The 11,965-nt window shown below is 31.2% G+C and overlaps 3 protein-coding genes across 9 annotated transcripts in view; 2 read left to right on the top strand and 1 right to left on the bottom strand.

Annotated features, from left to right (window-relative positions):
- Positions 1-821: 821 nt before the first annotated feature.
- On the top strand, positions 822-3,230 carry Sys1 (Sys1 golgi trafficking protein). The gene is made up of 2 exons (XM_040711939.2): positions 822-1,173; positions 1,272-3,230. The coding sequence occupies exons 1-2, from the start codon at positions 935-937 to the stop codon at positions 1,522-1,524; spliced, it is 492 nt and encodes a 163-aa protein (XP_040567873.1). The 5' UTR covers positions 822-934; the 3' UTR covers positions 1,525-3,230.
- On the top strand, positions 1,554-3,230 carry PIG-B (phosphatidylinositol glycan anchor biosynthesis class B). Its single transcript, XM_040711938.1, has one exon. The coding sequence runs from the start codon at positions 1,554-1,556 to the stop codon at positions 2,991-2,993; it is 1,440 nt and encodes a 479-aa protein (XP_040567872.1). The 3' UTR covers positions 2,994-3,230.
- The window catches only part of LOC121117483 (mannosylglucosyl-3-phosphoglycerate phosphatase), a 65,587-nt gene continuing 56,815 nt past the window's right edge, over positions 3,194-11,965 (bottom strand). For 3 of the 7 annotated variants that reach the window (XM_071888722.1, XM_040711936.2, XM_040711934.2), the window contains 9 exons: positions 8,205-8,403; positions 7,210-7,296; positions 7,001-7,149; positions 6,638-6,877; positions 6,407-6,572; positions 6,077-6,340; positions 5,638-6,016; positions 3,756-3,906; positions 3,194-3,423 (listed from right to left, as the gene is read on the bottom strand). In XM_071888722.1, the coding sequence (XP_071744823.1) occupies positions 3,343-3,423; positions 3,756-3,906; positions 5,638-6,016; positions 6,077-6,340; positions 6,407-6,572; positions 6,638-6,877; positions 7,001-7,149; positions 7,210-7,296; positions 8,205-8,379 (1,692 nt within the window). In that variant the 5' untranslated portion in view covers positions 8,380-8,403 and the 3' untranslated portion in view covers positions 3,194-3,342. Of the gene's footprint in view, positions 3,424-3,550; positions 3,611-3,755; positions 3,907-5,637; positions 6,017-6,076; positions 6,341-6,406; positions 6,573-6,637; positions 6,878-7,000; positions 7,150-7,209; positions 7,297-8,204; positions 8,404-8,549; positions 8,575-11,965 lie in introns of those variants that run through there. The other 4 variants (XM_071888724.1, XM_040711935.2, XM_040711937.2 and 1 more) reach the window with 3 other exon arrangements.

Here is an 11,965-nt window from a genome sequence, read left to right as displayed (position 1 = left end):
TAATTTATCACCGCAAAGTTTTTTCAAATTAATTATATTTATCTTTCGTTTTACCTAATTTAGACTATAATTGGTCTTTGCATTTTTGCGAATCTTAAATCTATTGTTAAGATACATGTGTGCACAGCTATGAAAATCAATGATACAATTTCTATTTTACGTCGTTTTTATTTTGGTAATAACTTAGTACAAAATAACGTTAAATAAGTCGTTAATAAATCAACTCAATTTTAAAATAAAAATATATGTTGTACACTTTACCCCTTAACAACTGAGGATATAATGGAGCTAATTGACAATTTGATCAAATTTTTGAACAAAAAAATGGCAATTGAATAATTTTTTGAAATATTTGCATGAAATTAAATGTACAAAAAACAACTTAGATATTGAATAGTTTTGATGTAATTGATTTAAAAAAGTGCTGAGTAGGTGTTTATTAGTCACTGATCTACGATTTTAGAAACCATGTTACTGTGATAGGAAATGGATTTGCCCTCTCTCATTTATAGAAATTGGCTTGAATAATATATTGTATTAAAAATATATTAAACTTTATATAAAATCTAAATTTAATTAAAAATCCGAAGGGATATGGATTTAGTCTTTCAATTCACTGCATCGGCTTTAGTATAAAAATTATTTTGCACTCCCGTGGAGTACAATGAAGAGCACGTTCCATATTCATTTAATTTAGTGTTCCTTGTACTGTGACTGTGCTACATGACGTAAATGTTACATCAAGTTAAAAGAATTTGGGGTACGTCGATGTGGAGAAAGAAGGGAATTGTGACGTCATACGTCAATTATATTATTCAACATTATATATTATTTTGTATCTACGTACGTTGGATCTGCAAGAAGTACTCTGTACTTTGACTTGTAGCAAGCTGCGATGTTTTAAGACGATGGTTCATGATCAAAAGAATTTGAAATGGCAGTTAGTGGTGGAGCATTTCGAAAAACGGTGTGGGATCCAATACTCATTTTAACACAAATCGGGAGTCTTCAGTGTAGCTACTACGCCTCTTTAGGATTTTGGCTCTTTGTGTTTCATTATTTGGGGTCCCAACCTCGCTCTCTGGATCTCATTTTTCAATATCAATCCCTTGCATTGAGTCTTCCAACTGGGAAATTGATCTTGGCTGCCCACTTCTGCAATGCTTTAACTTGGTATTAATAATTCTCCTTAAGTCATCTTTTTTGTTAGTTTCATAATGATCTCTATTTAACGTTATTAATTCATTCATAATTATTATGACCTATTTCAGTTCCTTCTGCGTGTGGTTCCTTGTAGAAAGAGCCAAGTTATGTCTGGACTTTACTTGCACGACACACTTTTTCCACTTTATAGTCTCATGGATGTATAACTCATCCCTTCCTTATACCCTAAGTTGGTGGGTTATTCACGGAGTTTGTTTAACAGTGATGTGCGTCTCTGCTGAGTTTTTGTGCATGCGATCTGAACTCAAAGCTATTCCTGTCTCATTAATGGGAAGTGGCTCCTCTAAAGCTGACCTCTGAAAACACAAAAATATAATATATTCTAAGCAATGCCTCTTTTACCTATTTTCCTTCTGAGGACCTTTGCTGCGATTATTTCCGTCTCCTGGCACGTCCCTGATGAAATATGGCAGTCTTCTGAAATTGCACATTATATAGTATTTGGATACGGTTATAAAACTTGGGAGTGGAGAGATAATGCGGAAATACGATCATACATTCATCCTACTCTTTTTGTACCATGGATTTCCCTTCTTAAAACACTAAATATAAATGAACCCTATTTGTATATCCTAGGACCAAGGATCATACAAGGGATCCTCTCATTTTTGGGGGATATTTGTCTCATAAAGGCTGCAAAACTCTTTTATGAAAGAGACATTTCTTCAGCGAAACAGGGTTTTTATTTACTCTACTTTGGGAATTGTTTTATGAACTTTTGTGCTTCAAGGCCTCTCATTAACACGTTTGAATGTACTATTACAAATATAGCACTTCTTCTTTATTTTCGTAAAACAACTCCGGCCCTCGTCACCGTGCTTGCCTTTGGATTTGTTGTTCGACCAACGTTGATTCTATTTTGGCTCCCGATGGCTCTATTTTATCTTATGGATCTGATAAAAAATGGGAAAGCAACTAAACATTTTCTCTGTGCTTTAACCATAATGTTTGGAGTATTTGTCTTCACATTTATATTTGAAAGCTACATGTATGGCCATTGGACTTTTCCACCTTGGAACTTTTTTAAATGGAATATTATATCTGGAGTAGGATCTTTTTATGGGACTCATCCCTTACATTGGTACCTGAGTAATGCCAGCTTAGTGTTGTGGAATTTAGCCTTGATCCCTATTTTCCTTTCTGGATTTGCTCATCCAAATCCTAATCTTAAGAAGCCCCTGCTATGCTCAGCTACTTTTGCGATCCTCGGATTTTCTCTCATTGGCCACAAAGAGCACCGCTTCATTCTACCCCTTCTCCCTGTCTTTTTGCTCTTTGGTGGACAGGGCTTAGCTCTTTGGAGATCCAATAAGCTTAAAAAAATGTTTTTGTTCGTTTATGTGTTATTGAACTTTTTGGCTTTTACATATCTCTCCCTCATTCATCAATCCGGATCTACTCATGTAATGTATCCTTATTTGAGACAAGGTTTGTCACCACCCGCAAACTCAACAGTGCTGTTTCTAATGCCTTGTCATTCTACTCCTTACCAATCCTATCTTCACCGTCCCGATGTTAATCTACGATTTCTAACATGTGAACCTGGTATTGGGGTTGTGGATGAGGCTGAAGAATTCTACTCAAATCCACCCAAGTGGTTGACTGAAAACAACAATAAGCCAGCTGAAATCATCATTCTTTTTAATGGGTTAGCTGTGGAGTTAAATAAATATTTGGTGGAATTAAGTTATGACCTTCAACAAAGAATTTTTCATTCTCATTTTGGGTCAGGAAGAATTGGGGAGGAAATATGGGTGTACAGAAGGTGATGGAATTAAGCTTTTAATAAATTCATTTATATAATATTATGAAAAATAGTCCTATTCATTGAGGTTCCTCTTGATATTTGTCATACTCTAATAGTGAAAGAACATAATTTCTACCGTACTAATGATAATAAAGGAAACTTTGCTCGAGTATAGGCCAAAAAAATCAACTATCATGTTAAAATTGTTGTGTATGAAATACGTTTTTAGTTTAAATAAAGTTTAATATTTTCTATAAAATAATAGAAGAGTAACAATTTTTGTACAATAAATGCAAGAAGAAAAAGCAACTATTATAATAATGATATAAATAATAAGAAAACTTGGAAAAAGACAATTCCAGATTTTAATTTTATCGCAAATCATCTTCATTATCCGCTTCAATGAGTTCCATAGTTTGATTTTCTCTCTCTGCTAGTAATCGGGCATAAATCTGTAAAGGACAATAATACCTTTTCATTAACGGAACAATATACGACAATTTTTGGGTAGATTGCCCATAATCATATGTACATTATTCATAGTAAGTATGGAGAGAGTATTAATAGGAAACTAGTTACCTCAGCATGCAATCGTTAAAGTACTTGATTCAAAACAAAGAGCTATGATTCATAAAGGTTCTTGAAAAAATAAAAATAAAATTATAGGACATGAAGACTGTAGAAAATGTAAAATAATAAGTAATGATAGTGAGAAAATTAATAAAATGGATGGATAAGGGAAAGGGAAGTGAATATTTTATTTAGAAACTTTTCCTTGACATACATCGTTATCGATTTTAATAATTCTTCTTGCTATCTTTGGTGTAAGAGCAGTATCCTCCAGTTCTTCGATTTCATTTCCTATTGCAGATGATTGATTTCGCGTTGGTAAATGATTTTTACCGTCAAGAGTGAATTGTCTGACAAGACTCGATCTTAAACGAATAAACCATATATATTATTTTTATAGGTATTATATAATCGGACTCACAATTTAATATTTATTTCTAAATAGAAGTTCAATTTTTGAGTAAAAAGAACACTAAAAACTCCGACTGCTTTAAATCAGACATAAAGTAATACATAGATCGACTATCCCAAAATTATAGAAGTAACACTCGTCGTTATCCACGATATCTAGTGATGAATTGAGTGTGCTCCGTGATAGTGAAGCAACTTATAAAAGAGATCAAGTGAATAGGGAAAATATGATTAAATTGCTTTAAAATTGAATCATTAAGGTTAAATGATTATGTCTAACATTTTTAATTAAAAAAAAAATGCCTACTTTGTTCATAACTAAATATCGTCTTATTTGTGCATCTTTTTTGCAGTTATAAGAGTGCAGCTGTCGTTTTTTCTTATTTCATGGACAAGACTCGTCGTCTTTTTTTTTATTTGGTTAATACCGATTATAAAATATAACCCTTTTAAACTATGCGTAATTTGATTTTTTAGACCTAAGGGGGTAGGGGGATAATTAGGGAAAGTTTCTCATAAATGATGTCAAAAATGAAATTTATATAATAAAGCTAAGTTTGTCCTTTTGATTTTGACCCATTCTTAACAACGATTGTGAGTAGCTAGAATCAGCGAGTCATATTAAAAAAAAGTATAGGGGAGTTAATCCTAAGCTTTTTACAGCGTGCGAGTTATGCTGTTGTTGGCAACATGACAAAGTTATCTTCTATATTAATCAAACATATATATATTGTTAATACAAAGTTTGCCTGCTCTTCGACACTTAATAACTCGGTGGAATGCCGGGTACAACCGCTAGTTATCAATAATTGGAAGTTATTAAGTTCAGAAAAATAATAAATAAATACGAATAGCTAATTTAAATAGGTAAACTAAGATTCCTGTTTTCCTTTCAGCTGTTTTCATTAATTTTTATGAAATAAGGGGACTCTCGTATGATTTCACTACTATCTTTTTATCTACTCTTAACCTCGACTGTCAAAAAAGAAAGGGAAAATTTGAAAAAAAATGTATGATGGTTAGTCTTCTGTATTTTTCTTGTTACCAACTGTTAATGATGATTTAGATAATAGTTATTAATTATTACATACATTAAATTGATCATTTAGTTTAAATAAGTATCAATGACAGAATATGAATTCTAAGCGAAGGCCTTTCATTCATATAAATGAAATTAAAAATCCAAAAATAGAGTCAGCACTGTTTTGCCAGATATTTCCTTTGACTTTTGACAGTCGAGGCTGAGAGTAGATATAGCAGCTAGTCATGAAATGTGTAGGCCTTTTTTAATTAAAAAAAAATCTTTAAAAGAAATTTAAAATCTTTTTTTTATATAAATAATTTCACTTATTTTCATATAAAATAAAATACGGGGCCTTTTATGTATATATTATTTCGCAGACAGCTTTTTTTAATAAATCGTATGTATAGCGTTTTATATCCTAAGTATGTTTGCGAACTCACCTTTGAAATTAATTTATTTAGGACGGAAGATATTCAAAATTTGCCACCCTCAGCAAATATTTAATGCAAAGAGAGAGGAACACGTACCCCTACCAGGTCATTTCAGTTAATTATGATCGACAATAATAGTGTTCAATACGGGTTTTCAAATAAAAAACAGTTAACTATGTCATTTCTATATTAATGTATCTAGCAATACAGGGCCTTTCAAGACGTCTTACCTTCTAGATAATGTAACAAGGGACTGATGATGAATAGAAGATCTTCTAGTCCTTCCTTCCTTCATAGCAATTGCTTTAAAATGATTTTGAACTGCATACGTCAATTGCGGCCCAGTTTCTTCATCTATAAGGGTTTCTGCGGAAGTGAGAGTATCATATCCATCTTTACCCATTGCAAGGTAGGCTTTTGTTACCATACGATACTGTGAAGATTTTTTCAAATATTCATCGCCAATTTTAACAAATTGTTCATCAACTCTAGAACCAGGGGGCTTTGAAGGATCAAACGCAAACTGTATTCCACTCACTTGAGGAAAGCGTCCCTCTAATTTTGGCCATTGAGAAACGCCATTTTCTAAGCATTTTAACACTTGAGCACCTTCAATAACACTTATTGATTAAAATAACATTTAAAAAAAAAGTATAGAACAGCTTTTACCAGAAACATTTAAAAGTACTAGAGGATCTATCATGGGTAAAATTGAGCAAAGATCCTTTAGAAAGAAAGGACCAGCCGAATGAACTCTGTCAGAACGAAATGTACCAGAATTCAATAGTGCAAAATCTGCACTTGTGGAAGCCACCATGATGTCACAAACAAAATTGCCTAGATTCGTCTCTTGTGTTCGAATTGAGGAGAATCGTCCATCTAGGTCACAATTGAACTCTCCTAGTTCTTTGCACATTTCAACTTCAATTTTATCTAATGAATAGTCGAAAGATATGTATATCAATGGGATAAGTAGATAATATCCTTGTTATATCTTACCTTGGAATTTACTTAAAATTTCTTTTAATTCGGGATCTTCATCATACTTAGAAGTTATATCCACCTTATCAAAATTGAAATGTATTGGACTTTCAGAAAAATCTACTGTCACAACTGTGAAATTCTTAAACTCAGTACCACTTTTAAGTATATGAATTCCGTTCACCTAGGAGGAAAAATTTGAAAATGGAGGCCATAAGTATAATTATCAATCAAGTAATATTGGAGTACTTTTTTATTTTCGTAAACATGATCATGTCCTCCGAGTATGATATCAATATTTGACACGGATTCTGCAAGGCGGACATCATTTGGTGTTCTCATATGAGTTAATGCAATTACAATGTCACAGCCACGATGTTTTAATTCTTTAGCCAACATGGAACCCGCTTCCACGTAATCAGTGAAGGTGACCTCTCCTGGATTGATGGTAGAAAGGGTATCAAGCCACTCCTTTTCCACTAATCCAATCTAAATAGGATGTCAATTTTTAATATATCATTATATAAATAAATTTATTAGATTGGTTCAATGGGTTGAGTCCAATGGAGTAATTATATATCAATTTTAGGCTTTTAAAGTTATTTAACTTACAAATCCCACTTTTCTTCCGCACCATTCCTGTATGTGAAAAACTTTTCCCTCTGCTAAAGGTCTACCCGTTTCATGATCAACGACATTTGACATGAGCCACACACAATTTGTTTTTTCTCTGAGCTCCATTAGCTTGTCAATGCCAAAATCTGTAAAATCATAAAATTATTTTTTTTAACTTGGATCATACATTGTACATAGGAACTTACCAAAGTCATGATTTCCATAAACAGAAACTTTGGTGCCCGTATGATTTAAAACTGGAACCATTTGATCTCCTTTTGTAAACGTACTCACTGAAAAATTACGATATTCTAATTAGTATTATGAAAAGGAATCCTGATTCAAAAATGTACATATTTATACACTTGTGTTCTTGGATACATAGAAGGGTTCCTCATTTGCCGGGAAATTGTCCCTCACCGGGATATCAGGAAATAAGGGCTAAAATCTACACCAGAGTATAGATAGTACACTATGTAGTACATAGATCTCTTTTTATAAAAAAATATTTGACAGCTGAAAACGTCTCATCTCATACTGCAACAAAACTACATTATATCTAAAATATGGTATGGAACAGTTCACAAATCACGTACCTAACTCGTACATAATGTGCAAGTTTTCGGGTTTATTTTCTACAGCAAAAACCTTTAAGAGCTTCGTTGGACATCATTTCTTAATTATCAATGCATATACAAACTTTTTACAAAGCATAACTCGTCAAAACTTTAAAAAGAGGGATATTTCGATATGTATTCAATGTTCAGTTTAATGAACCATATATAATTAAATGAACCTTATATTAGGAAATCATTAAATTTGGGTTTTTTTGTAGGTGTAATACCCCTAGAAATCTCTGGAAAACGGAATCCCGAGAGAGAACCCGTAGTACATAGATTGTATTTTTGATATTTCATTTGGTTCAACAATCATGCTCAAAGCTTACTCTATCTACTAAACAAGTTATCACCAGAAGCAAATCTTCCACATTGTTTTTTTCACAAATGAATTTAAAAATTGATGGGATTACAAGTAGCAAATATGAACTCAAAATGTTAATAAATGACATTTTCTTTTGATCTACTATAAAAAAATACGTCAAAACAAATATAAAGTTTTAACTTGTTTTTTCCGATTGGGTAAATATTTTTATAGAGAATAATGGTATGTTTAAACTTTATAATTTATATGTATTACTTACGCGTTGATGGTGCAAAAATATCCCCGGAAAACACAACCATTGGGTTTAAATGTTGAAAAGATTTAATTGCACTGCAGAACCTGGCTGCTCCTCCAACGGGTTCTTCATCACCAGATGCAACAGTATAGACATCATTGTAGTGTATTAGTGATATTTTATCTGCAGCAGGTCCCATTTTGTGCCGTGTATCTAATGCAGCCTAAAACAAAATGCAAAATATATATTAATTAATTATAAATGGTAAATATATTTTTAACAAATTATTATTTAATTAGATGATAGAAATAAATAGGTGCTTGAGATATGAAGAAGCCCACTCCTAAAAAGACAATTATACATACATACACGATTAATTTATAGGGATAATCTACTTAGTTGTGTATTTTGTATTTAAAAAAATATCTCACTTTATATATATAAACGTGAGTCATTTTAATTAAATTTGAGTTTAAAAGATATGTATTAATATTATCTTACATCAAACTAAAGTGCAAATGAATTGTTATCAAAAATATTTCCTATATCTAGGTAGTTTTCATAGATACTACTAAGTATACAAAAATAAATGTATTCTATGAGATCTAAAAAGTAAAATGAAAGATTGAAACTGATCTATTAACTAGTCTGTTTTTACGAATTCGAGTGGAGTTTCAAATATTTCTGCACAAGTCGAGTCGAGATTTTCTTCACTTTAACTTTGTGTCCAAAAGAGGAAGAAAAACAGGTTAAAAATAATTTGGTAGTAAGCCAATTCTTCCCAACTGTTGAACGGGTTGGACATCCAATAGTAGGGATTTGTTCACAATTTAGCTTGAGCTGATTCGTATGCAATTAATCAATGTTCGAAACACCAATAAGAGGTCAGAGAAAAAAAAATAAACAACTGACAAATAAAATACGGAGGATGTGTTAATATTTTGAAGATACCATTGAGATAGAGTCCTTCAGTCATGCAAAGATATACGAATGGTGAACAAATGAATCGAATAAATAGTGATAGTGTGTTAGAATCGATTGATTAATTTAAATGGAATGACCAATAGAATGAAAGTCCATAATTCTTTAACAATATTAATGAACCCTGTAGCATTCTACTCCTAACTGACCCTCCCTCATCACTTTTGTAAATTCTTAGCACTTTTGTTATGAAAATATAATAACCCAAGAATGACATGGTAACCTTGACAATTTGAAGAATGTTTTGGAGAAGTGCAGTATCATTGTCATGATGCTTAATTAGTTTGGTTACAAGGAGCTATGAAAGGAAGGATATAAACCCAAGTCCCACCTTGTATCTAATACGGACAGTGGCTGGAATTACTCTGATGTTGATCCTCAATTCTACTTTGAGTCCAACGAGAATTACCCCTATAACTTCCTAATAAATTCTCAGTGTTACTATCCGTCTATTATAAGAAATAAAAGAGCACACGCGTCAACCATTTATCTTTTTCTAATTGCTAAGCTATATGTTTTTCTCTACAAAATTCCATCCATATTTATACTTAATGGGTGCAAAAAACAAAAGAAAAACACTACAAAAATCTTTGTATGCGTAATATGTCATATTTTTACAACTCTGGTTATTGTGCTCCATGCCTGTTGATAACGTTTGCATTTTCATAATAGGTAGGAATAGTTAATAATGTACAAACACTAATTAATAAAAATAGTACGCTCACCGGGATTCCATCAATTTTTGCATCTCTATCTATAACTTAGTGGACAAGACTACAAATTTAGTTCAACTGCGTCTTTTGTTATCCCATTAATGTGTCCCAGGACAACTTTACTTTGAGAAACACTGCATTAGTAAAGAATAAATAGGTAGCAAAATTCATATTTGTACTTAGTTAACACAAAAACATATCTGAAACAAAACTCAAGAAAATTAGAAATCTCTAATTTTTTTTTTACGTAATATATTTCGTAAGCATATTTAGGTCAATTACCTCTAGGCTTGAGTTTCAAATTTATGGAATCATTTGAGATACTCAAGAAGAATGTTAACCATAGTTTATTTTTTTTACTTGATTTATGATGCTTAATTTGGCCCCACTGTGGACCCTTTCAAATATTATCTATCAATTTATAAATCTCTCATTGTAATGTTGAACTTTTTTTGAATTTAAATGCAATTTTCGGTGCATCGAAGGGATTAATCGGCATTATTTGAGGATGGAAATGGAGGATAATTCGTTGGTGAATACAAGTGTAATTCTTATTCAACTTTGAGAAAAATTTATTACTTTTGTGTTGAAAGGGCTTCATTTCAGTTAAAATATGGAATAAGGAAAAACATTGTGTAGCACATCAAAATGATTAATTATATGGATACCAAGAGTCATTAATGGTTGTTTTCTTCTAGACTGAAACAAATGTATGTAGATATTAAGAAAATACATAAATAGTACATTTTTTTCGATGTTGGTAGTCCTACAATGTTTATTTTGTAATTTTCGTGAGTCTAACCAATATAATAATTTGTAAGTAATCATTTTCTAAAATTATTTGATTGCACAAACTGATTTTCTTAAAGTTTCTTATTTTTGACATTGAAGATTTTCACAGAAAAATGGAGCAATTATTTTACACACTGTAATTAAGTAAAATTTTCTATGAGAATCTTATGTTGATATTATTTAAACTTTTGTTTCATAAAATTATATCTATTTGCTCATAACTTATTATTGAATCAATTATTTTTAAATTGATAGGAATAAGTTGTTAAAAAATATTTATGATTTAGTTAAAACGTAGGAAAAAGATAAAACAAATATCAAATTAAGTTATATATCTAACTTTTTTCAAAAGTTTTGGTCAACTATGCATTTTTTACATTTTGTGTTACCTTGACCTCTCAAAATTTAATGGCCTCTTACTATGACCATATACAATCTTTTTACCAAGTTTGATCAAAATCGATTTTGTAACTTTTGACGTAATCCTGGTGACTAACAAACAAACAGGGGCAAAAACATATCAATTTTGTTGGTGGATAAAAGATAAAAAATCAATGTGTTTAAAGGTGAATTTCCACATTTATAATACATGTACACGTAAACAAAGCTCATAATTTTGGTGTGGCCATATGGACAATTATATTTCTGAAAACTTTTTATATTATAATCTTGACACCTCAACGATTATCCCTTTCAAAATAAAGAAATAATGTAATTTAAAATGTCTCTTGCTTGTAGGAGGAATAATATCAGGATACATTAGACTATGACTCCACGACAATAAGTCAAGTATTTACAAATTTATCTCTCATAGGTATTTTTTCTCTTGCAAGTAAGAAAAATTTATAACTATAGAGGGAAATTTTGAGGTTCGAAAATTATATAATGGGAAGTTCTTAGAAACAGCTTTTTCCCGTGTAGACGTACGATAAATGCAGAAAACTTACCTTAAATTACAGTTGACCACTTAAATCTCCAAACGTGTCAGAGCAGACATTTATGAAATTTTTATTTCTTATTTTTGACCCTGACAATCATCAGTGTACATACAATTTAATTAAAACATGTGAGATTACTTTCAAATTTTATACATAATTATCATGTTTTTTTAATATTATTATTTTATCATTTTTTTTCTTTTCATAAAAAACTCCAATATAGCCACATCAGCTTTCAATAAAATATAGTGTCTTAGTTTTTTACATGACGATGCTAATGACCTCCAATGAAGTATCATAGTCGGAAAAACTGTAATATCAGTCGCATATTGTGTCTTTGAAAAAATTTAGATTAATACCT

Source organism: Lepeophtheirus salmonis, chromosome 5, assembly GCF_016086655.4.
Source record: "Lepeophtheirus salmonis chromosome 5, UVic_Lsal_1.4, whole genome shotgun sequence".
Taxonomy (NCBI): Eukaryota; Metazoa; Arthropoda; class Copepoda; order Siphonostomatoida; family Caligidae; genus Lepeophtheirus; species Lepeophtheirus salmonis.
The sequence above is the reverse complement of the archived record's forward strand: the minus strand, read 5'-3'. Positions and strand labels throughout refer to the sequence as shown.